This window comes from Globicephala melas, chromosome 1 (genome assembly GCF_963455315.2).
Source record: "Globicephala melas chromosome 1, mGloMel1.2, whole genome shotgun sequence".
Taxonomy (NCBI): domain Eukaryota; kingdom Metazoa; phylum Chordata; class Mammalia; order Artiodactyla; family Delphinidae; genus Globicephala; species Globicephala melas.
In genome coordinates, this window is record NC_083314.1 from 153,352,532 (window position 1) to 153,376,714 (window position 24,183).

The window sequence follows — 24,183 nt, forward strand, 5'->3', positions numbered from 1 at the left end:
TACACTCCAATAAAATTTTTAAAAAATTACAGTTCAGTAATAAAACAGAGTCCTAGTTCCTTCTCATGGGATATACATAACAATCTGACAGAAATTTTGAGTTCTGTAGGAACTAAGGCCCCCACCTAGGTGGAGGATGGTAACTACCTTCTGAGACTCCAGACTAGTGGGAACTAGAAGGTTGAGGATTGAGATTCCTGGAACACCACCCTGTTACCTCACCACCAACCAATCGGAAGAAAGTCATACACCCTGAAGCCATCACCCCAAAAGATGCCTTTAAAAACTCTTCCCTGGAAACCATTGGGGAGTTCAGGTCTTTTGAGCAGGAGCCGCCCATTCTCCTGGCTTGGCCCATGCAATAAGCCTTCCTCTGCTCCAGATTCCAATGTTTGTTTGTCCTCACTGTGCTTCGGGCACATGGACTTGGGTTCAATGACAAAAACCGAGACTCTCCTTGCCTGTCTTCACAGGTGTGCCCACTATTGAATAGCACACAGTAGGGATTCAATAAATACATTCAATGAATCCAGTGAATTGAATGAATTGGGTAAGGCTTAGATTCAATATCACAGCTGTTATTTTCTATATCCTTTGGCCATCCTTTCTAGTTCAGTGGTCTGAAGAAGCAAGGATTACACATAAAAATTCAGTGTGTCTCAACTTAAGGGGTCTATTAAAAAATTTCTGGTTACTTTCTCTCTCCCCTTGGTCTCCCTCTCTACCTCCAATTGAAGGTGAAGAAGAAAGAGGAGGAGAATAAGGAGGGAAAGGGGCAGGAAGGGAAGGAGCAGCAGAAATCATCCTTCAGTATAGTTTTATACCAATTATTTAGAATATTTTTTTAAAAATTGATAATATCAAAGAAAATTGATAATATCCAATGTTGATGAGGTTGTGGAAAAACTAGTACACTCAAACTGCTAGTGAAAATAAATAATGATGTCTAGTATTTGTTAAGCTTTTACTAAGTGCTAAACACATGTTTCATTGCATTTGGTCCTCACAGCTCTATGCGATAGGAACTACCATTGCTCCCATTTTATGGATTAAGAAATTGAGGCTTAAAGAGTTCAACTATAGAAACCATATGTTGACACAATCTTTTTTTAAAGTAATTCGACAACTGACGTATCAAAACTATTAACAGTTATATCTTTAGCCCAATTATGCTGATCTTTTTTTTTTTTTTTTGCGGTACACAGGCCTCTCACTGTTGTGGCCTCTCCCGTTGCGGAGCACAGGCTCTGGACGCGCAGGCCCAGCGGCCATGGCTCACGGGCCCAGCCACTCGGCGGCATGTGGGATCTTCCCGGACCGGGGCACGAACCCGTGTCCCCTGCATCGGCAGGCGGACTCTCAACCACTGAGCCACCAGGGAAGCCCCTATGCTGATCTTGTAAATGTGTTTTATGGAGTACTCAAGAGAAGAAAAGAGCTACATCTACAAACACTTTCATCACAGCATAATCTTAAATAGTAAAAAAGTAGAAACAAAGGTCAAACAACAAGAGAATTTATAGGACATCAACATGATAGAATACCATGTGGCTTTTAAAATTTTTATTTATTTATTTTTATTTATTTATTTTTGGCTGCACTGGGTCTTTGTTACTGCGCATGGGCTTTCACTAGCTGCGGCAAACAGGGGCTACTCTTCGTTGTGGTGCACGGGCTTCTCATTGCAGCATCCTCTCTTGTTGTGGAGCAGAGGCTCTAGGCACGCGGGCTTCAGTAGTTGCAGCACACAGGCTCAGTAGTTGTGGCTCATGGGCTCTAGAGTGCAGGCTCAGTAGTTGCGGCACACAGGCTTAGTTGCTCCGTGGCATGTGGGATCTTCCCAGACCAGGGCTCGAACCCGTGTCCCCTGCATTGGCAGGTGGATTCTTAACCACTGTGCCACCAGGGAAGCCCTACCATGTGGCTTTTGAAAGAATAATTATGAAGACTGTTGAAACATGGGAAAATGTTTTATGAAATATTAAATTTAAAATCAGACTATGAAAATGAATATACAATATGATAACCATTGAAAATATATACATTTGAATAAGGACCAGAAAAGAATAAATGAAAATAGTTGTGTTAAGAATGTGGGCTTTATAGGTTTTTTTTCCTCAAATATTTGCTTTAACGTGATTACATTGTTTTTACTTTTAAATTAAAAAATAAATAAGAAAAGACCCAGATAATAAGAATAGAAAGAATGCTGAATTAGCTGTATATGTGCTCTACTGAACAAAAACCTAATTAGGGACTTCCCTGGTGGTCCAGTGGTTAAGACTTTGCCTTCCAGTGCAGGGGGGTGTGGGTTCGATCCCTGGTTGGGGAGGTAAGAGCCCACATGCCTTGGGGCCAAAAAACGAAAACAAAAAGCAGAAGCAATATTGTAACAGATTCAATAAAGGCTTTAAAAAAAAATGGTCTACATCAAAAAAGAAATCTTAAAAAAAAAACCCTAATTAAACCACTGAACTTAAGTCATGACATTGATCAATACAAGGCATTTGAGGATACCAAACAAACTTGAGAAATCCATTATTAGAACAGGTTTAATGAATTTATCAGCAATTTTGAAGACTCCTGGTTGACGTCCAGTGAGGATCTGTCATAACTCTTCTCCACGTCATGCTCCACCTTCACGCCCGAGCTTTAAGTTAGCAGCTTTGATCAGTCTAGTTTTAGACACCAGTGATTTTATAGTTCTGACTTGGCCTTATTCTTGGATGTGATGTATTTCTTTCAGAGAAGCCACGTTTATGTATCCAGCTTCAGAATTCTGTGAACACGAAAGAGACTCGAGGGACTTGGCGTTTACCATTGCTTCTTCTGACCTATGTTCTTCAGTTTCTTGAAGACTTCCAGCTGACTCTATCAAACCCGTTCCTGAAAAACTAAGAATGGCCATGTGTGAGCACTTTGTATAGACAGGATCTCTCAGCAGCACTTTGGGGTTACAGAGTTAAGGCATCAATAGAATTTCAACTTTTGCAAGATCTTAGTTCCCCCTTGGCAGTGAAAGCGTGGAGTCCTAACCACTGGACCACCAGGAAAGTCCCTGCTATGCTTTCTCAAGCCAGCAGCTAGAACTAGCTAGGCAGCCATAACTCTCTGGCATGTGGATGATTGTCTTGATTTTACTCACCTGGAGTTTGGTAAGGGCACAATTTTATTCAATACTTCAAATTCAGGGATGTCACTAATTGTTTCCTAAAAGAAAAGAAAGTATGAATATTAAAAAATTATAACGATAAACCATTGGCGATATGATCCTAGAACTTATGCTTTATATATATTTTTGGTTAAAAATGTAATCCCCTCACCTTACACCTGTTAGACTAGCTATCATCAAAAAGACAAGAGATAACAAATGCTGGAGAAGATGTGGAAAAAAGGGAACTCTTGTGCACTGTTGGTGGGAATGTAAATTCGTGCAGCTACTATGGAGAACAGTATGGAGGTTCCTCAAAAAATTAAGAATAGAGCTACCATATGATCGAGCTATCCCACTTCTGGGTATATATCTAAAGGAAATGAAAACAGTGTTCCAAAGAGATATCTGCACTCCATGTTTATAGCAGCATTATTTACAATAGCCAAGATATGGAAACAACTTAAGTGTCCACTGATAGACGAATAGATGAAGAATATGCATACAATAGAATACTACTCAGCAAAAAACAAATTTTTTTAACAAAATAAGGAAATCCTGCCATTTGTGACAACACGGATGGAACTTGAGGTCATCAGGCTGAGTGAAATAAGTCAGACAAAGAGAAAGACAAATACCGTATGAACTCATATACACTTGGAGTTTAAAAAAAACAAACTTATTGAAATAGAGACCAGATTTGTGGTTGTCAGGGTTGGGGGAATTAGGTGAATGTGGTCAGAGGTATGAACTTCCCTTGTAAGAGAAATAAGTTCTGGGGATGTAATGTACAACATGATGATATACTTAACAGTACTGTATTGTATATATTGAAAGTAGCTAAGAGAGTAGATTTTTAAAAGTTCTTGTCATGAGGAAAAAAAATTGTAACTATATGAGATGATAGATGTTAACTAATCTTATTGTGATCATTTTGTAATACATATATATATCAAATCATTATATTGTACACCTTAAACTTATACGATGTTATATGTCAATTATATCAACAAAATTGGGGGAAAAACTGTAATCCCTAATACCTATAGAATATTTGGTAACTATACATGTCATACTTTCAACAACAAAAAACCAAACAACCCAATTAAAAAATGGGCAGAGGAGCTAAATAAATATTTCTTCCCAAAGAAGACATACAGATAGCCAATAGGCACATGAAAAGATGTTCAACAACACCAATTATAGACATACAGATAGCCAATAGGCACATGAAAAGACGTTCAACACCACCAATTATTAGGGAAATGCAAATCAAAACCACAATGAGATATTACCTCACACCCATCAGAATGGCTGTTATCATAAAGGCAAGAAATAACAAGCGTTGGCAAGGATGTGGAAAAAGGCAAACCCTCGTATACTGTTGGTCGGAATGTAAACTGGTGCAGCCACTATGGAGAACAGTATGGAAATTCCTAAAAAAGTTAGGAACTACCACATGATCCAGTCCCACTTCTGGGTATTTACCTGAAGAATACAAAAACAGTAATTTGAAGAGCTATATGCACCCCATGGCATTATTTATAATAGCCAAGATATGGAAACAACCTAAGTGCCCATCAAAGGATGAATGGATTAAGTAGATTATACATATATAAAAATGATATCTTGCCATCTGTGACAACAGTGTGGACCTTGAAGGTATTATGCTAAGTGAAATAAGTCAGACAGAGAAAGACAAATACCATATGATTTAACTCACATGTGGAATAATAATAATAAAAAAGAACAAACCAAACCAAACAAAAATAAACACATAGATACAGAGAACAGAGTAGTGGTTACCAGAGGGGAAGGTGGGGGAGGGTGAAATGGGCAAAAGGGGGAGGGGAAGGTGGGGGAGGGTGAACTGGGCAAAAGGGGGATGGATGGATGGATGGAATCTAAACTTTTGGTGGTGAGCATGCTATAGTATATACAGAAGTCAAGGTATAATGTTACACACATGAAACTGATATAATGTTATAAACCAATGTTACCTCAATAAATAAAATTATTTTAAAAATAATAACTAAATGCCATAGTTTTTATGTTAGTGCTTTTCACAAGCCTGCTTTTTATATCCACTTTTCTACATGAATTACCTCATATTAGCTGATATAATCATTCCATTCTATTTGATGAGTTCTTAATACTCTGGTAAACATTTTCTGTCCCTTTAAATCATAAAAAAAAGTAACTGTTTTGAGCTCCATTACTTTAAGAACGAAATATTCTTTCTCAGAAAAATGTAGACCAAAACAGACCAGAGGCCTACTCACAGAGCATATAAAGACCATGTCAGAAAATGTGGGTTTTATTCTGAAGACTGCGGGAAATCCTTGCAGTGTTGAGTCAGCGGCTCAGACTACATGTATTTTCTAAAGACCCCTCCGGCTGTAGACTATAAGAACCATAGGACTTCAAAAGACAAAGCCTGGGAAGATGGGACAGGGGAGATGAGATGTGTCTTTCCAAGCAAGGGAAATACATGATTCAGAGGAGGAAACGGCAGAGCTTTTGGGGAAACAGTGAATAGGCTAGTTTCTTTTGATCAGGTTTGTCAGAAAGGTATTTGGAATATGGAACGTTCTTATGTGGCTTCAGTTCTGGTTTAGACATCAATAACTCCGGAAGCCTTCCCTAGCCACTCCACACAGGTTGAGACACCACTCCCCCTGCTTCCTCAGCATTCTGGGCCTACTGCTCTTGTAGAACTTAGCGCATGGCAGTTGCCAGTTCCATGATTGTCATTCTCACTGGGCACGAGTTCTGGGAAGACAGAGAGTATCTCTTGTTCACCATCATATTTAAACCATATTGGAAACAGCATGAGACCTGGCACACTGTATATGGTCCATTAATATGTGTTGAATGAATAAACTTTGTCTTATAGACAAAGGCAGTCTCTGAAACTCTTTGACGTGAAGTACTATGAAATCAAGCAGTGTTTCACGATGATGGGTCTAGTGGCATGGGCAGGGCAGGTTAGAAGAGGAGGAGAGATTGAAAGGAGATGAGTTAAGAAGTTGTTGCAGTGACCCAGGTGCTAAGTATTTGGGATGCAATGGGTAACAAGATGGGCAGAGTTCCTGCTCTCTCGTAGTGTATAAGCCAACTGAGAAGAAGGATGGAATTACAATACAGGCAGCAACATGGTCTATTACAAAGGCTATGTCCCTGGTTACTCCAATGCCCCTGCAAGGGAAACAGTTGAATTGGAGTATTATGAGACAGTGGCTAAGAGCAGGGACCAGAGAGTGCTGTTTTCAGTCCTTGTTTTTCTATTTATTAGCTGTGTGACCTTGGGCAACGATGTCACTTCACCTCTCCAGGTCTCAGATTCTTCAACTGTGAAAATGGGAATGACAGGCTTTTCACATAAGATTATTTTGTGGATTACAGGAGATAATATACATAAAATGCTTAGAACAGTCCCAGGCACATAGTAAGCACCCAACGAATGTCAAGCTGTCACCACTGTAGCCCCAAGAAAGGAAGCGACCTAGGATATGTCTGATCTCAGGGATCTATATACTGATCTATTTGCATATGTGGTAATCACTGAGAATCAACAGATCTTGGAAACGTAAGCAGTAGCTATGTGGCCTTTGACATATCATTCAACTTCTCTGGGTTTTATCCCCCTCCTGTGTAAAATGATTGGATTGGAGGATCCTTAAGATTCTAAGTTTATAAACAGTTTTGGAGTTTATTCCAATAGGTGTCAAGATGTTACAACTTGGTACCTTTGTCACACGTGGGATATTGAGCTTGATATACTGTAGTTCTGACCCATGTGACATTTCTTATCTTGATTTGATGACAATATTGTGGATCTCAAAACTATTGGTCCTAAAAAATACTCCTTTAAGGCCTGTAACTCAGCACCGACAATACTATAGTATTTATTCATGTATGTGTCTGTCCTTTCCTACTAGACTGAAGGTCTCTGAAAACAGGAACTATCTTCCATATTCCTAGGACTTATCACCGTTCTTGGAATTAATAAATTTTTGTTGAGGGCTTCCCCAGTGGCGCAGTGGTTAAGAATCTGCCTGCCAATGCAGGGGACACGGGTTCGAGCAATGGTCCAGGAAGATCCCACATGCCGCAGAACAACAAAGCCCATGGGCCACAACTACTGAGCCTGTGCTCTAGAGCCCGCGAACTACAACTACTGAGCCTGTGTGCCATAACTACTGAAGCCTGCGCACCTAGAGCCCGTGCTCCGCAACAAGAGAAGGCACCACAATGAGAAGCCCGCTCGCTGCAACTAGAGAAAGCCCACGCGCAGCAACGAAGACCCAACACACCAAAAATAAATGAATAAAAATAATAAAGTTCCCTTTAATAAATAAATAAATGTTTGTTGAATGAATGATTAAGTAAAAGAGTGAATGACTAGACAATTAAGAACAGTTGTAGCTCAAGCAAAGCCATAAACTGTTGGAACTTAGGTCACATCATCTGGCAGTTCTACTTTTTTATTTTTTTAACATTTTTATTGGAGTATAATTGCTTTACAATGGTGTGTTAGTTTCTGCTGTATAACAAAGTGAATCAGCTATACATACACATATATCCCCATATCTCCTCCCTCTTGCGTCTCCCTCCCACCCTCCCTATCCCACCCCTCTAGGTGATGACAAAGCACGGAGCTGATCTCCCTGTGCTATGCAGCTGCTTCCCACTAGCTATCTATTTTACATTTGGTAGTGTATATATGTCCATGCCAGTCTCTCATTTTGTCCCACTTACCCTTCCCCCTCCCCACGTCCTCAAGTCCATTCTCTACATCTGCGTCTTTATTCCTGTCCTGACCCTAGGTTCTTCAGAACCTTTTTTTTTTTAGATTTCATCATATATGTTAGCATATGGTATTTGTTTTTCTCTTTCTGACTTACTTCACTCTGTATGACAGACTCTAAGTCCATCCACCTCACTATAACTCAATTTCGTTTCTTTTTATGGCTGATTAATATTCCATTGCATATATGTGCCACATCTTTATCCATTCATCTGTCAATGGACACTTAGGTTGCTTCCATGTCCTGGCTATTGTAAATAGAGCTGCAATGAACATTTTGGTACATGACTCTTTTTGAATTATGGTTTTCTCAGGGTATATGCCCAGTAGTGGGATTGCTGGGTCATATGGTAGTTCTATTTTTAGTGTTTTAAGGAACCTCCATACTGTTCTCCATAGTGGCTGTATCAATTTACATTCCCACCAACAGTGCAAGAGGGTTCCCTTTTCTCCACACCCTCTCCAGCATTTATTGTTCGTAGACTTTTTATGATGGCCATTCTGACTGGTGTGAGGTGATACCTCACTGTAGTTTTGATTTTCATTTCTCTAATGATTAATGATGTTGAGCATCCTTTCATGTGTTTGTTGGCAATCTATGTATCTTCTTTGGAGAAATGTCTACTTAGGTCTTCTGCCCATTTTTGGATTGGGTTGTTTGTTTTTTTGATGTTGAGCTGCATGAGCTGCTTGGAAATTTTGTAGATTAATCCTTTGTCAGTTGCTTCATTTGCAAATATTTTCTCCCATTCTGAAGGTTGTCTTTCTGTCTTGTTTATGGTTTCCTTTGCTGTGCAAAAGCTTTTAAGTTTCATTAGGTTCCATTTGTTTATTTTTATTTCCATTTCTCTAGGAGGTGGGTCAAAAAGGATCTTGCTATGATTTATGTCATAGAGTGTTCTGCCTATGTTTTCCTCTAAGAGTTTTATAGTGTCTGGCCTTACATTTAGGTCTTTAATCCATGTTGCGTTTATTTATTTATTTATTTATTCATTTATTTATTTTGCCGTACGCAGGCCTCTCACTGTTGTGGCCTCTCCCGTTGCGGAGCACAGGCTCTGGACGCGCAGGCTCAACAGCCATGGCTCACGGGCCCAGCCGCTCTGCAGCATGTGGGATCTTCCCGGACCGGGGCACAAACCCGTGTCCCCTGCATCGGCAGGCAGACTCTCAACCACTGCGCCACCAGGGAAGCCCGAGTTTATTTTTGTGTATGGTGTTGGAAGTGTTCTAATTTCATTCTTTTACATGTAGCTGTCCAGTTTTCCCAGCACCACTTATTGAAGAGGCTGTCTTTTCTCCATTGTATATTCTTGCCTCCTTTATCAAAAATAAGGTGACCACGTGTTTGTGGGTTTATCTCTGGGCTTTCTATCCTGTTCCATTGATCTATATTTCTGTTTTTGTGGCAGTTCTACTTTTGATAAAATCTGCAAAACAACTCAAAAACTTGGAAACTATCACCTTTCTGAGACCAAACATGATGCAGGTCTTAACGCTCATAGCAATAGTACCCAATGAGCAGGATCTACTGTGAAATATCCTAGGAAGAAACGCCTAGCAGGTGATACAAGCCAGGGAAGAAAGCAAGCAGCCTCCATCCTGGAGTCAAAATGCAACTCTGCTTACTGAAGTCCCTCTGGCTGACTGCTCACCAGCCAGACTCTGGACCTCATGGCAACAGAGACTTATTTGCTGCAGCTCTCTGGACTTGGCTACTTGTCAGCATGGTTTTTTGTAACATAATTGCTTTTCTCTGACTCAGATGTTCTCCTTAGGCTTGACTCCTTGCCAGACCAGACTAGCTTCACTTTACCTTTCTGAGCCTCAGATGGGCTCATCTCTCAGATGGGGCAAGAATAATACATGCTAAACAGGATAGCTGAGAAGGAGGCATCTGTGTGAGGACATTTAACATCCGTTCATTCTCAAATATTTATGGAGTATCTGTCCGTAGATACAATGGCATATGAGATGCAACCCTTGCCCTCCAGGATGTCGCTGCTGAGATGATGAGATAGAGACGTGAAGAGGTGATGACAATACAGTGTGTTAAGGAAGAAGCTAGGAGGCACACACAGTTTGCTTTGGGATCACACAGGAGGAGCACGTTGAACAAAAGCTGACCCAATGAAGAGCAAAGTTGGTCAAGAGCAGTCTCCAGGCCTGCTGCCCCCGCGTGCAGCCAGCGAGCCTCTTTGCTGCAGTCCACCATGAGGCCAAGTGCAGGCTACAGCGACACGCAGAAGATGAAGGAAGGTGAGAAGAGCAACCTTACCTCCCCTCTGCGGATCTGGATGCTCCTTATGATTCGCTCTAAGAGACCAACCTGCTGCGTGAGCCGGAGACTGTTTTCTTGTAGCTGCTTATTTTCTTTATCCAGGAAAAGTACTCTAAGGATGGCATAAATCAGAGGCATAACTAAACATGTCTGTATCCTTCCTAAAAACTCTCTCCAGTTTCCCACTAGCTCTGAGTCTCAGCCCACTGCCAGATTTTAGAACCAACTTTGCCAGAATAATTCCCACCATATTCCAAGACCAAGTGAAAAATGAATAAGCCTCTGGCTTGTACACTGTCATTAAATACATACTGAGAACAGAGACACACTACATGCAAGAATATGAAAGGCACAATTCCAGCCCTTGAGAAACTTAAGGAAGGATACGATCCCACTTAGGGGAGGGACTCTGCATCCCTTCAAACACTGTTCATCTGGTCGCATCTGGTTCATACACAGCCATACATTGTGTATGAACACTGTTCATACACAGCCTACATCTGGTTCTGATCTCAGTCATCCCATGCTTTTGTTTCAGTAGTAGTAGTAGGAGTAGAAGTAAAAATAGTAGCAGCAGCAGCAGCAACCACTTACCAAGTACTTCCTATCCACACAGTAAGCACTGAAAACTTTTCATCTATTAGCTCCTTTAATCCTCACAACAACCCCATAAAAGAGATACTGTTATGAAGCCTATTTTGCAGATGAGGAAGCTGAGGCTCAGAGTGGGGAAAGTAACTCGTGTAAGAAGATAAAACCAGAAAGTCATTGAGCTGGGATGCCAGCCTGCTTCTCTCTTGGTCCACACCTTGATTCCACAGGTGCCAAATGATAAACGTGAGTGTCAACACACACAAAGGGAAGGGCCCGAATGAGCAGAGCTGGGTCCTCAGGAGGCAATGTTGCCATGAAAGAGCCTATCTGAATGCCCAGCCCGCCTTCTCCATGATATTTTTCTCTTTAATTTCACAACTCTGCCACTTGTATGAACTGCTAAAAACAGCAGAATGGCAGAGAAACGGTTATCAGATAGGCCGCAAACTCAGAGGACTACCTCTGGAAAGATCTCTTTGTGGAGGGAGAAACCTCCTCTTTGTGGAGCTCACAGGTGACTCAGGCAGGCACCCACCTGCTCTGGACCGAAGATATTATCCATTTATTGCCGTGGATCAATTCCTCTTGCTCTGTGAGCTGCTCCAGAAGTTTCCTCTTTTCTAGGAGCAGGATATCATTTTGGGTGGTGATCTGGCCCTGGAATGCCTTCTCCTGGGGATAATAAAGCCCCCTAATTACCCCGGAAGGAAAAAGAATCACACATTTAAGAGCATCAGCCTGTTTCTAAACTCTGACAGCAAATTGCCTTGTGAACTTCTTCTGTCCCGTCTTCTAGTCTGTCTTTATCTGTTTGCTGAATTGTCAGCTAGATGGTTCTTCTATTTATCTTGGTTATTTTATGTCATGTATTTTGTTTGGACATTTACTCATTCTTTTGGGTTAACATTTAAAAATATCTGAACGCTCAACTCCCAGTAAGGTCCCAATGCTCTCATCTGTATTCTAATTCCATAGGTTATCGAGTCACTAACAAATACAACTGAATTCTCTGAATCTCCATATTGAGAAAGATTTCCATGTAACACATTTCCATCTGCTTTGTAGTTACAGTCTTTTTAAGGCAAAGGGAGGAAGACGGGAATCTAGCCACCTCACCTGACAACCAATGTCAGGGTCTCAGTTGGCTTGGCAAGTTCAGCATGTAAACCAGGTACCGAGAATATTCTTGCAGTGATGATGCTGAAATGATTTCTAGCTTGACAGCATGTTTCATTATCTACCAACGTTTTCCCTGGAAGCAATAGCTAGCGAAGTTATAGCTAAAATGATAAAGGATTATATTTTGTGAAAAAAACACTAACATTCTTATGTTGAGGCAGCAGACATTAGTAAATATCACTGTTGGTGAGGAGTTTAGAAGCTCACAAGTGTAGAACTGCCCTTCTCACTTCACCAAGAGCCTGTCAGTGGTGACAGGCAAGTGCCTCCACCTATTTGTGTTTGTTTCCACCTGCCACGTGTGGGAGCGAGTGGGGACGGGAGGAGAATCACCACCTCTGGTAGATGGGTCAATCACAGGGTTAAGAGCGGCAACTTTCTTTCTTTTAATAAGGAACTAATATAGATCACTCAGAAAAGACTGTCCATATATGTGGTATCTAAAAAAACCCAAGCAACAAAGAAAACCAGACTCATAGATACAGAGAACAGATTGGTGGCTGCCAGAGGTGGAGAGGGGTGGGCGAAATGGGTGAAAGCAGTCAAAAGGTACAAACTTCCGGTTATTAATAAGCCATAAAGATATAATGTACAGCATGATGACTATAGTTAGTAATACTGTATTGCATATGAGAAAGTGGCGAAGACAGTAGATCTTAAAAGTTCTCATCACAAGAAAAAAATTTGTAACTATGTGTGGTGATGGATGTTAACTAGACTTATTGTGGTGAACATTTAGCAATATATATAAATATCAAATCATTATGTTATATACCTGAAACTAATAAAATATTATGTCAATTATAATTCAAAATGAAAGAAAGGCTGTCCATCTATTATTAAGGAATTGTAAGGAAGGAGATTACAGTATGTTTTGAAACAAACTCTTCCAGATCTTAAAGTCCTTCATCCAGGACCCTTCAATGTCTAACAATAGTCTTGCCTGCTATTATTTAAATATATTTATGAGAAGGATTGAGAATATAAGCAGCTACCTCACAAATAATGCTCTCTGCAGTTATAACTGGATTAGAAAGGAAATTGAGTGGGGCAGGCTACTGACACCCTGTCCGTTGGAAATACTGTATGTTTTGGAACCAAAAAATCGGGACATCTGCTCTAATAATAGGATAAAGTATTTGGGGAAATCTGGTTTGGGTGGTCACACAGTCAGAGGACTCAGCTGGCTCACTGTATAAAGAGAAGGCTGAAGGAATGAAGCCTCCCCAAAGTGGCATTATTATCTGGAGGTTAGGTGCTTAGAAAGTGAGCCCAGCTTTTGTATGCTCGGGGCTCTGGTTCACGGGCCCTAAAATAAGTAAAATCAGGAGCTCCAGGTTTGTACCACTGTGGTACATCTACTGATTAACACGCTTCTAAGAGATTTTACACTAAGAAGAAAATAACATTTATGAAAATTTATATGTGCCAGGTCCCACGTTAGGCATTTTGTATTTTAATTATTTCCCCATTTTACAGAGGCAGAAAATGATGCACAGGGACTCGGGCAAGGTCACAGAACTATCAAGCGGCAGGGCTAGACTTTGCATCCAAGTCTGTCCAAGGCCAACACCAACCACTCTTTCCTCGCCTCTGCTTACTTGCAGTCTCCAGTTAATTTCATGGAGGCCTGTGGTTTTTTGGGCAGATGTGTTCGTTTCCTAGGACAGCTGTAACAAATTACTACAAACTGGGCAGCTTAAAGCAGCAAGAATTTATTTTCTCACAGTTCTGGAGGCCAGTAAGGTGTGGACAGGGTTAGTTCTGGGGGTGCTGAGGGAGAATCTGTTCCATGTCTCTCTCCTAGCTGGTAGTTGCTAGCAATCCTTGGTGTTTCTTGGCTTGTGGCTTCATCACTCCGATCTCTGCCTCTATCATCATATGGCCTTCTTCACCTGTGTCTGTCTTTGTGTGTGTCTTTTCCTCTTCTTATAACGATACTAGTCATATTGGATTTAGGGTTCACGCTAATCCAGTATGACCTTGTTTTAACTGTTTATGCCTGAAAACACCTTACATCCAAGTGAGGTCACATTCTGAGGTTCTGGGTAGACATGGATTTTGGGGGTACACTGGAACACAGTACAGTCAGGAAACATGCCTGCTGAAAGCAGGAGGCTGGTTTTGCCATGTAAGCCTGGAAGCGGAAGGCAGGCATCACAAGGAAGAATGGGTAATACAGAATAGGTTGATGATATTTCTGGGGGGCCCATGAACCAGGGTTGCTACTTTCTTCTGTTATACTTTCTATATTGTCTTCCTAGTTGTGGATCTGAGTCTTTAAAAGTTGGATGAATTAGTGCCAAATTAGGAGGGTACTGCAAAATCTAACATATTTTCCTTTTTTCCTACAGTTTGGAGTATCAAGAGGATTTTTTAAAACTAAAAACACAACAATGGTGACCCATCTGTTATAATCCTCAAATGTCTTCTGTGTGTAATCTAAGGATTCTTACCCTGGAGTCCTATAATAGCCCATGGAATAACTGAATTTACATCAACTGTTTTGGTATCCTTGGCACATAGTGGTGGTATGATGAAAATTTGTTGGGTGAAGAAATGAGTAATTTAAGACTGAGGACAATGTTTTCAAAATTCTGAAAGGGGCTGGGGATCTCCAGAAGGGAAACATTCCTGGCCAAATCAGTTGCTCTCCATTTTGAATGGATGTAGTTTAATGCTCTCAAGGCCATTTGTCATTTGATCCCATTCATCTGTCCCATTTCCTTCTTACCCACACACTAGAAAGTCACACAGGGGCGACAAGACAAACAAAGAAACCAGGGATATTTAGAAAACAGCCTGAAGGCTCTAGTCAAGGACTGATGAAAGAATAGGGGTCACCTGTTTTCACTGCCATTTAAAACTGACAGAAATGTGAGGCAAAATGAAGGCTGCATAAAGTAGGAATGAGTTACGGAGGGTGGTCTGGAAGTCTCTGCTGCAGGGTGATTAAGAAGATACTTTCATTTGAAGGCAAGACACTAGTCCTAAGCAGCAGTGCAGAATATTTTCAGTGTCTAATTTGATCTAGCATCGCTATGAGTCTTACACACCTTGGGGCAGGGCTTAAACAATTACTCAAATTGAAAAAGGGTGCAAAGAAAAGAAATGGAAACCTGGGCTATGAAGAGGCCACAAATACATTAAAAAACGAGTGGGCTTCCTCCAGATGACCGATACCAGCATCACCAGTGAACTCTCCACCTTTTCCCCTCACCTTTTCCATTTGTTGCTGCAGGGCTCCAATCTCATTTTCAAGTTGTTTGATTCTCTCATCTCGGAGTTCTACTTCATGAACTAAACGATCCTTGACTCTGCGAAGCTTGGCTTTGTGGTGGTGATGTTTCTCATTATAGTTTCTACAAAAGCAAATTTAAATACAGGTGCACCTGAACACAGTGCAAACTACTTTGCCTCCCCAGTATGCACCTTTCTTGGGTTTCCTCTTCTTGCTTTGTCAGGGCCTCTGGCACCACGGATGGAGACTTGTCCTGCCTCACATCTGCAGGTGGGGAGAATGGACCAAGTACAACGTTCTAAATAACACAAGATTCCGTCATCTCCAACTCAGGAAACTCCTCGACTTCTGATCCCTGACATCTATCAATTCGGAATCCTGCTCCACTGATTCAGTCATTGATTTAAAATTTTCTAGTTCTTGGCTACACCCTCGGACAGTGATATAACCCACTACTTCTATCTTGTCTATTTTCCAGATAAGTGGGTTTGCTCTCAGTCCTTGCCCTTGAGTCTAGACTTTTAAATGCCAATTCTATATGTCTCTGCTCAAGACTCTTACTGAGTCTGACATAAATTTGACTTACCACTAGTAAACACATGAAAAGATGTTCAACATCATTAGCTATAAAGAAAATGCAAATCAAAATTACAATGAGATGCCACTTCACACCTAGTAGAATGGCTAAAATAAAAAAGAAAGATAATAACAAGTGCTGAGAAGGATGTGGAGAAACCAGAACACTCATACACTGCTGGTAGGAATGGCAAAGGGAAAAAGCCTGGCAGTTTCTCAAATGGTTAAAAGTAGAGCCATATGATCTAGCAATTCCATTCCTAGGTATATACCCAAGAGGAATGAAAACATATGTCCACACAAAAACTTGTACATGAATGTCCATAGTAGCACTATTCACAACAGCCAAAAGGTTAAAACAACCCAAGTTTCCATCAACTGATGAAGCAATAAACAAAATATGGAGTATCTGTACAATGGAACATTATTCCGCTACAGAAAGGAATGAAGTACTGATACATGCTACAACATGAATGAACTTTGAAAGCACTATGCTAAGTGAATGAAGCCAGTCACAAAGGACCACATATTTTACAATTCCATTCAGATGAAATGTCCAGAAGAGACAAATATAGAGTGAAAGAAAGTACGTTAGTGATTGCCTGGGGCTGGGGAGTATAGCTAAAGAGTTTCTTTTTGGGGTAAGGAAATCGATTGTGGTAATGGATGTACAACTAAAAGCCTCTGATTTGTACATTTTCCATGGGTGAATTGTATGGTATGTGAATTATATCTCAATAAACCTGCTATTAAAAAAAAAGACAACAAAAATCTGAGTTACCATTTCAAGCTACTACAACAGCTAATCCTGAGTAAATAAGAAAATAGATTAAAGCCTGCATACCACCACTAGGCAAACTGCTCTGAAGATGACTGTGCTTTCCAAATGAGAATATTGTTACTCAGAAAGTGCTTCTTCAAACGAAAAATTAAGAACTTTCACTTTGAACCTAAGGCAGGAAATAGATGGGCTCCAGGGTAGCCATTTACAACTGGCCTCCTGTTCACATTTCTTGGGGGGAGAAAAAGTTGGGCTTCCGGCCGGACGCTTACAAGTAACTAGCCTTCTGTTTGCATTTCCTGAGACAGGAGATAGGTGGGCTCCAGGTTAGGCATTTACAGCCAGCCTCCTGTTTGCTCTCTGAAATGGAAGTAACAGCAGAGACAGGGTAAACAGCCAGGCTTTGTCTCCTGTGGATGCCTTAAGATAACAGTCACGGCAGGGACAGAGAGGGGCTAAACCCCGTTTGAGGAAAAGAACAAGAGGTCATACATTTCCCATCCTTGGGGCAAGGGAGACACTACATGTGTGCAGAAAGCCTCCTTGGGGATCAAAAAGGAGGGGGCACCATCCGATAATATGTGATGCTAAGGCGGCCCATATGCCTCTGGGCTGGAATCCATCTTGGAAAAAAGTTGCGCTCGCATGTTGGGGAGGGTGCTAGGGCAGGTCAGGTGTGGAAAAAGAAACCAGGTAATTGGCCAAAGGTAAACAAAGACCCGGAAGAACTGCCCTATGTAAATGATTTAACCGCTTCTTTACTGCACTCCTCCTCATTAGGTGGGATGCCGACACCCTTTCTCTCCGGGTGTGCATCTCTGCCTTGCTTCTATCTTAACTAAACAAACTGTTTCTCTGTGTGCTCTCCCAACTTGTTGTTGTGGTATGTCTCTAATAATAAACTTCGTACCCATTTTTACAGTTTTTGCCTCCGTGAGAAATGCATTTTTCACTGGGGGCAAGAGCCAGGGGGTCTGGTGGCTTGGATTCCTGGTTTTCATACAGGCTACCCAGGTTCAATTCCTGGGCAGGGAATTAAGATCTAGCTTCGCGCCACCGCTCACTGCTGCCTCTCCGAGATCAAACCTATGAGGTCTAATAACACAAAATCCCTCTGAACCAGGATTTCTGTACTACTGACGTTTTGGGCCAGAGAATTCTTTATTGTAGAGAGCTGACCTGTACTTTGAAGAATGCTTAGTGGCATCCTTGGCCTCCACTCACAAGATGCTAGTAGCACCTTCTACAGTGTGACAACCTGAAAAGTCTCCAGACATTGCCAAGTGTCTCCTTGCCCTGGAAGGCAAACTATCCCCTACTGAAAACCATTGCTCTAGCTAATGTCCCTAAACGAGGTTTGCTCTAAGCCAATAGCAATGGTTCTCAAACTGTGTTCTGACCAGCAACACCATCATCACCTGGCAACTTGTTAGAGATGCAAAGTCTCAGGCTCTATCCCAGAATTACAGAATAAGAAAGTCTGGAGGAGGATCTGTGTTTTACTAGGTCCTCCAGGGGGTTCTGATGCAGGCTAAAGTTTGGGAGAAACCCTTGGGGGACCTCCTCACTACTTCTGTTTCATTGTAAACAGACTACTTGTGGCAGGCTGTAAGGGCAGAATGGCCTTTCTTCATTCCTGCTAACAGAACTCAAGTTCATTTAGGTGTCCATAAGGATCCCTTGATCTCAAGGAAGGTGGGTGTGCCCCACGTGTGTGCAGGGTGGGTTGGGGTGGGGATTGAGTGTGTGAGACAGGTAAGTCCTGCTGGAAAAGCAGGAATTTGAACAAAGGTCTCTCTCTGCTCTGGCTGCCCTCCTGCCGAGGAGGCTGTTACCTGCAGCTACAGTCACTGCCTTGTAACCATGAGGTGTGAAGCCTAAGGACAAAGCCATCAGCCCGCCAAGCATGGCAGAGGAGGAGGAGGGAAAGAGCCTGTCCTTAAGGATGCTACTGAGTAGCTGAATCAATCTCCATAATCGTCTTCCTCCAGATTTCTTGTTATATAAGAAAAAAAAAGTTTGTTTAAATATATTAGTCAGGTTTTTTTGTTACCTGTGGTCAATTACATCCTGATATCTTAAAAACAGAAAAACTAAACAAACAAAACAGTATTCTAATGCTCTCTCTAGCCTCTGATTTCCCTGAATGCCTAGAGATTTGAATAATGCCTTTTTAACTGAAAGGAAAAGTGTTTAAGGAATGAAGCATCTGCTCTCTGTCAGTGTAGGCATGGGAGGGCACAGTCATTCAGGCCTATGATGCTGGGCAGTTTGCCTATGTCAACTGTCTGGGGCTCTGACACTCAAACTGGAGGAAGTCCTAACTAAGTGAAGGGAACTAACGTGTGCTCCAGGTTTATCACAAGACACCTCGCGTGCTTTTAAAGCAAACTTGTGAAGGTGATGTCCTCACTCTGTGGCCCAGGAGATGGATGCTGTGCAGTAAACTCAGTGGGTCTGGGTTTCCAGTCTTTGACTGGTTCCTAGGAGACAACCCCTAAGCCCTTGGAATATCCTGCCTGATAATAATGTCTCTGTATACCGGTGGCTTTGGGCCACACCAGATATTTTATGCTAACAAAATGATTCATGGTGAATGCATTTTTGTTCACCTTGGGCCTGGGCCATGCTGGATCAGTCTGACTATTCAGAGTTTGGAGAACTGGAGACTAAGTAGTTAAGGTCAATCCCAGGAGCTCTCTGTCCTCCTGACTAATCCCCGATTAAATCCCTGGATGTCAAGGCTCAGGTGAGTTTCTCTGGCTGGGAATGCTTCATATATATTGCCACACAACGTCGCTGGGAGAATTAAGCACTGCCCATACTACTCCACTGGGAGAGGACGATGGGAAGCTTGCTTGCATCTTATCTCTCCTGAACTCTCGCTGCATGCTTTTTTAATCTGTATCCTTTCACTGTAATGAACCATAACCATGAGTGTAAAACCTTTCCTAAGATCTGTAAGTCCTAATGAACCTCCAGACCTGTGGGCGGTCTTGAAGACTCCTGACACAGAGGGAAGTTACTTTTACAGAGAAGAATCTGATTCCAGAGCCTGTGATCTCCCACTATGCCCCAGTGCTATAATACCAGCAAAGCCAGGCAAACCGGATATTGTCAATTTCTCTTGATGAGATATTTTGTTTTACATAAAAACTAGGAACCAGATGGGAGGGGAAGAGCAAAGCAGACTTAGTTAGATACTAATTCTAGTCAAACTATGATGGAATAGCTACTCCAGGAGAGTCTTATGTTCTTGTAAGTTATATCTTACCTCTAAATGTGTTTTTGCAAGACTCTTCCATTTTCCAAAGTAGTGCCCCTCTCTCTCCTACTTGCTGATTGCAAATAAAAGAATCATTTTGTAGGGACTTCCCTGGTGGCGCAGTGGTTGAGAGTCTGCCTGTCAATGCAGTGGACATGGGTTTGATCCCTGGTCCAGGAAGATCCCACATGCCACGGAGCAACTAAGCCCGTGTGCCACAACTACTGAGCCTGCGCTCTAGAGCCCACAAGCCACAACTACTGAAGCCTGCGTGCCTAGAGCCTGTGCTCTGCAACAAGAGAAGCCAACACAATGAGAAGCCCGCGCACCGCAACAAAGAGTAGCTCCCGCTTGCCGCAACTAGAGAAAAAGCCCACGCGCAGCAACCAAGACCCAATGCAGCCAAAAAAGTAAAATTAAAATTAAAAAAAAAGAATCGTTTTGTATATTGTTCCCTTAGAAGATTAATTTAGCTGTTAGCCAGATGCCAAGCGGAGAAGTTTGAATTCTGGTAGGCCAGAGACATGCATACCGGGCCTTGTCACCAGATTGTCAGTGCGTGTGGCAGTGACTGACTGTGGGGATTGTCCCCAATCCACTTTCTCCTTCTTCTGTCATTATAGAGCCCCGGATTTAGCTTGGCACTTGGTCGCTCAAATAGGAACTGCATTTTCTGGCTTTCCTTGCAGTTAGATGAGGCTATGGGAATAAGTTCTGGCCAACAGCCGGAGTGGAAGTAGTGTGCCTTCTAGGAGAATGGAATGCTCTTGCTGTCCCCTCTTTCTCCCTTCTTGTTGGAAGAAATGTGGATATGGTAGTGAACCACCTGAACTATGTGGCTAAGTGCTAAAGATGTTAGAGCAATAACAAGGAAGGAGTCTAGACTTCGGACACATGGAGCTACCACATCCATCCTGCACTTTTAGGTAAGAGAGAAAACCCTCCCTTTTTAAAGACATTCTTATTCAGTGTCTCTGCTGCAGCAACTCAACCTACATCCTAATTAATGGAGTTGCTCTAGATACCTGGGTTCATAAAACTGCCTGAGACCTGTTCAGTTCTGTGGCCCTTGCAGCACCCACTACATAATATGAGGTACCTATTCTTGAAGATTGTGACTTAGGTTCTTTACAGGGAGATACTTCTATCTCATAAATGTTCTCATTTTCCCTTATACTAGGAAGAGCTTGGCAAAAGATATCACCGGGTTTCAGCATCCTCTGGTCCATAGCCTCAGAGGTTTAACACTATCTAACAGTACACCTGTTGTTCTCTAAGTTTCCCAGCTGTTCACAGTTCCTCTGATTTTTTTTTTTTTTTTTTTTGCAGTACGCGGGCCTCTCACTGTTGTGGCCTCTCCCGTTGCGGAGCACAGGCTCCGGACGCGCAGGCTCAGCGGCCATGGCTCACGGGGCCTGCTGCTCCGCGGCATGTGGGATCTTCCCAGACCAGGGCACGAACCCATGTCCCCCGCCTCAGCAGGCGGATTCTCAACCACTGTGCCACCAGGGGAGCCCAGTTCCTCTGATTTTTGACATCATTTGAAACACAACATGTATTTCTGGAATTGCTTTTACCCTTTCTGCCTTGGGATATTAAAACCCACGTCTGCAGCTTCCATGCCAGACAGCTTCTGTCTCTCTTATCCTGCCATTTGGACTATAAAAATATTAATTTATTTTTTAAAGATTATGGACAATTTGGGGAAAAAACCCAACTCCCATATGATCAGTATTATAATATTCTTGTATTTCCTTCCAGTCTTTTTATAAGCACCTTTTTTTAAAACACTGTCTACATTAAAATTATCTTATTCTCTTTTCATTTATTGTATCACAGCATTTTCCCATGTTGTTATCTAGTCTTCATGGCCACCATCTTTTACAGCTGTATTATGTTCCATCAAGTGAATTATTATACTTGACCTAACTGGCTCCTATTGCTTGATATTCAGGCTTCTTTCAGTAGTGCTACATGGTGTGAAGAGTACGTGGATGCAGTAGAGCTGGGGAGAGCTTAGAGCCTTCCTTTCCACAGCAGGCTGGTTATTTGACACACCTATTAGTTTAGCCAGAAGTTCTGTTGGCCAACTTGCCCGAAGAACATGCGGATTTTCTAAGTTTATGTTTGGCTTTGTTAATTTGTACAATAAGACAGCACAATACTCATGTTCTAAAATTTAAGGACAACTTTTGCTTATGTTTATATAAAACCAGATGGTCTTTCATTTATTTTCATTTCAAAAAGGCAAGGAATTTGTTCCTCTGGAAGAGTAGCTGGGAAAACATGGAAAAAAATAGGCATTGTTTATAAAGGTCAGGAGTGGGATCAGGGGAATGAGAACAAAAATGAACCTAGAGTTTTGACAATCCCTTCCATTTTCTTTCCTAAAGTTGTAGTTTTCAACCCTAGGTGCCCATCAGAATCACATGGGGATGATTTTAGAAAAGTATTGATCCCTAAGCCCTATCCTCACAGGTTCTGATTTGATTAATCTATGTTGGGGCCCATGCATGTGCAGCTAGGCTTAGCATCCACTGTCCTAAAGGGTATGGACAAATAATATGGTAAACTATTCAGCCTCACTAGCCATCAAAGAAATGTCTATAACTGAGCATTAAAAATCATAGAATAAGTTGAGCAAAAGAAGTCAGACACAGGACTTTCCTGGTGGCGCAGTGGTTAAGAATCCGCCTGCCAATGCAGGGGACACGGGTTTGAGCCCTGGTCCGGGAAGATCCCACATGCCGTGGAGCAACTAAGCCTGCGCGCCACAACTATTGAGCCTGCGCTCTAGAGCCTGTGAGCCACAACTACTGAGCCTGCGTGCCACAACTACTGAAGCCCTCGCGCCTAGAGCCTGTGCTCCGCAACAAGAGAAGCCACCTCAACGAGAAGCCCATGCACCGCAACGAAGAGTAGCCCCCGCTCGCCACAGCTAGAGAAAACCTACATGCAGCAACGAAGACCCCCAACGCAACCAAAAATAAATAAATAAATACATTTATTTTTTAAAAAAAGTCAGACACAAAAGATTACATGCAGTGTAATTCCATTTTGATGAAATTCTAGGAGAAACAGAAATCAGAAGAGTGGATGCCTGGGAGGAGGTGGAGGAGCAAGAGATACAGACTGACGGCAAAAAGGTAGGAGAGAAATTCAAGGGAGAATGGAAATGTTCTGTATCTTGATTGGGCTAGTGGTTAGGTGGGCGTATACATTTGTCAAAACTCATCAAACTGTACATTTAAAATCTGTGTATATGTAAATTATACCTCAATTAAAAGAAAGAACACTGGGGAAAATTTCATCACAGCCCTCCCCCACCAAAAGTAGCAGCCAATGCAAATTCGGATGTGGTGAAATTGCTACTCATATAACGACGGCAGAAAATTTTGGTAGAATGCTTCTGAATGTTTTTTTTTGTTTGTTCGTTTGTTTTGCAGTACGCGGGCCTCTCACTGTTGTGGCCTCTCCTGTTGCAGAACACAGGCTCCGGATGCGCAGGCTCAGTGGCCATGGCTCTTGGGCCCAGCCGCTCCGCGGCATGTGGGTTCCTCCCAGCCCGAGGCACGAATCTGTGTCCCCTGCATCCGCAGGCAGACTCTCAACCACTGCGCCACCAAGGAAGCCCTCTTCTGAATGTTTGATAATACATTTTATGATCCATACCTCCAGCTTTTGGACTAGTAATGCCACACCTAGGAATTTACTGTATAAAAATAATTTTTAAAATGAAAAATATATGTACAAAAATGGTTTTTTATGTGTTACTTTGTATAAAAACATCAATCACAGGACCAGTGGGTAATTCTTAACTAAATCTGGGCTATGTTGTGAGGGTTGATTCCAGCAGGCCTAGACTTAACCTGAGCTGTTTTGCTAAAGTTCTTGCTTGGCGCTGACCACTGGTCAAGGAATGAAATACACTGATTAAAACAGTGTTGCTTTTCAGCCACAGGTCTGGAGTTTCAGAAAATGGTTTTTAAATCATTATCATAACTACAATCAACATAGTAGGTGAGTGAGAACATAAGAGAATAAGAAACTTCAACCTATAGAAAGAATAGAGCAGAGGGGCGCAGAGCTAGGAGCAGAGAGGTGGGTCATGGTTAAAAACTAAAAATAAGTAGATATAATAATAATAACAGCTGTGTGCTAGACACTGTTCTAAGTAAACGCTTTACATATATTCATTCAGTTAACTCTCATAACAACTTTATGTGATAGGAATGGCTATTTTGTCCATGTTAAAGATGAGATACCTCAGGTACAGAGAGGTTATTTAACTTGCCCAAAGTCACA

General features: G+C 41.9%; 1 protein-coding gene across 11 annotated transcripts in view; it reads right to left on the reverse strand.

The window, feature by feature from the left end:
• Window positions 1-1,419: 1,419 nt before the first annotated feature.
• CCDC30 (coiled-coil domain containing 30) overlaps window positions 1,420-24,183 on the reverse strand; it is a 173,757-nt gene continuing 150,993 nt past the window's right edge. For 9 of the 11 annotated variants that reach the window (XM_060306890.1, XM_060306916.1, XM_060306897.1 and 6 more), the window contains 5 exons: window positions 15,236-15,377; window positions 11,372-11,508; window positions 10,240-10,354; window positions 3,146-3,210; window positions 1,420-2,894 (listed from right to left, as the gene is read on the reverse strand). In XM_060306890.1, coding sequence (XP_060162873.1) covers window positions 2,717-2,894; window positions 3,146-3,210; window positions 10,240-10,354; window positions 11,372-11,508; window positions 15,236-15,377 — 637 coding nt within the window. In that variant the 3' untranslated portion in view covers window positions 1,420-2,716. Of the gene's footprint in view, window positions 2,895-3,145; window positions 3,211-4,446; window positions 4,640-10,239; window positions 10,355-11,371; window positions 11,509-15,235; window positions 15,378-24,183 lie in introns of all 11 variants that reach the window. The other 2 variants (XR_009565627.1, XM_060306923.1) reach the window with 2 other exon arrangements.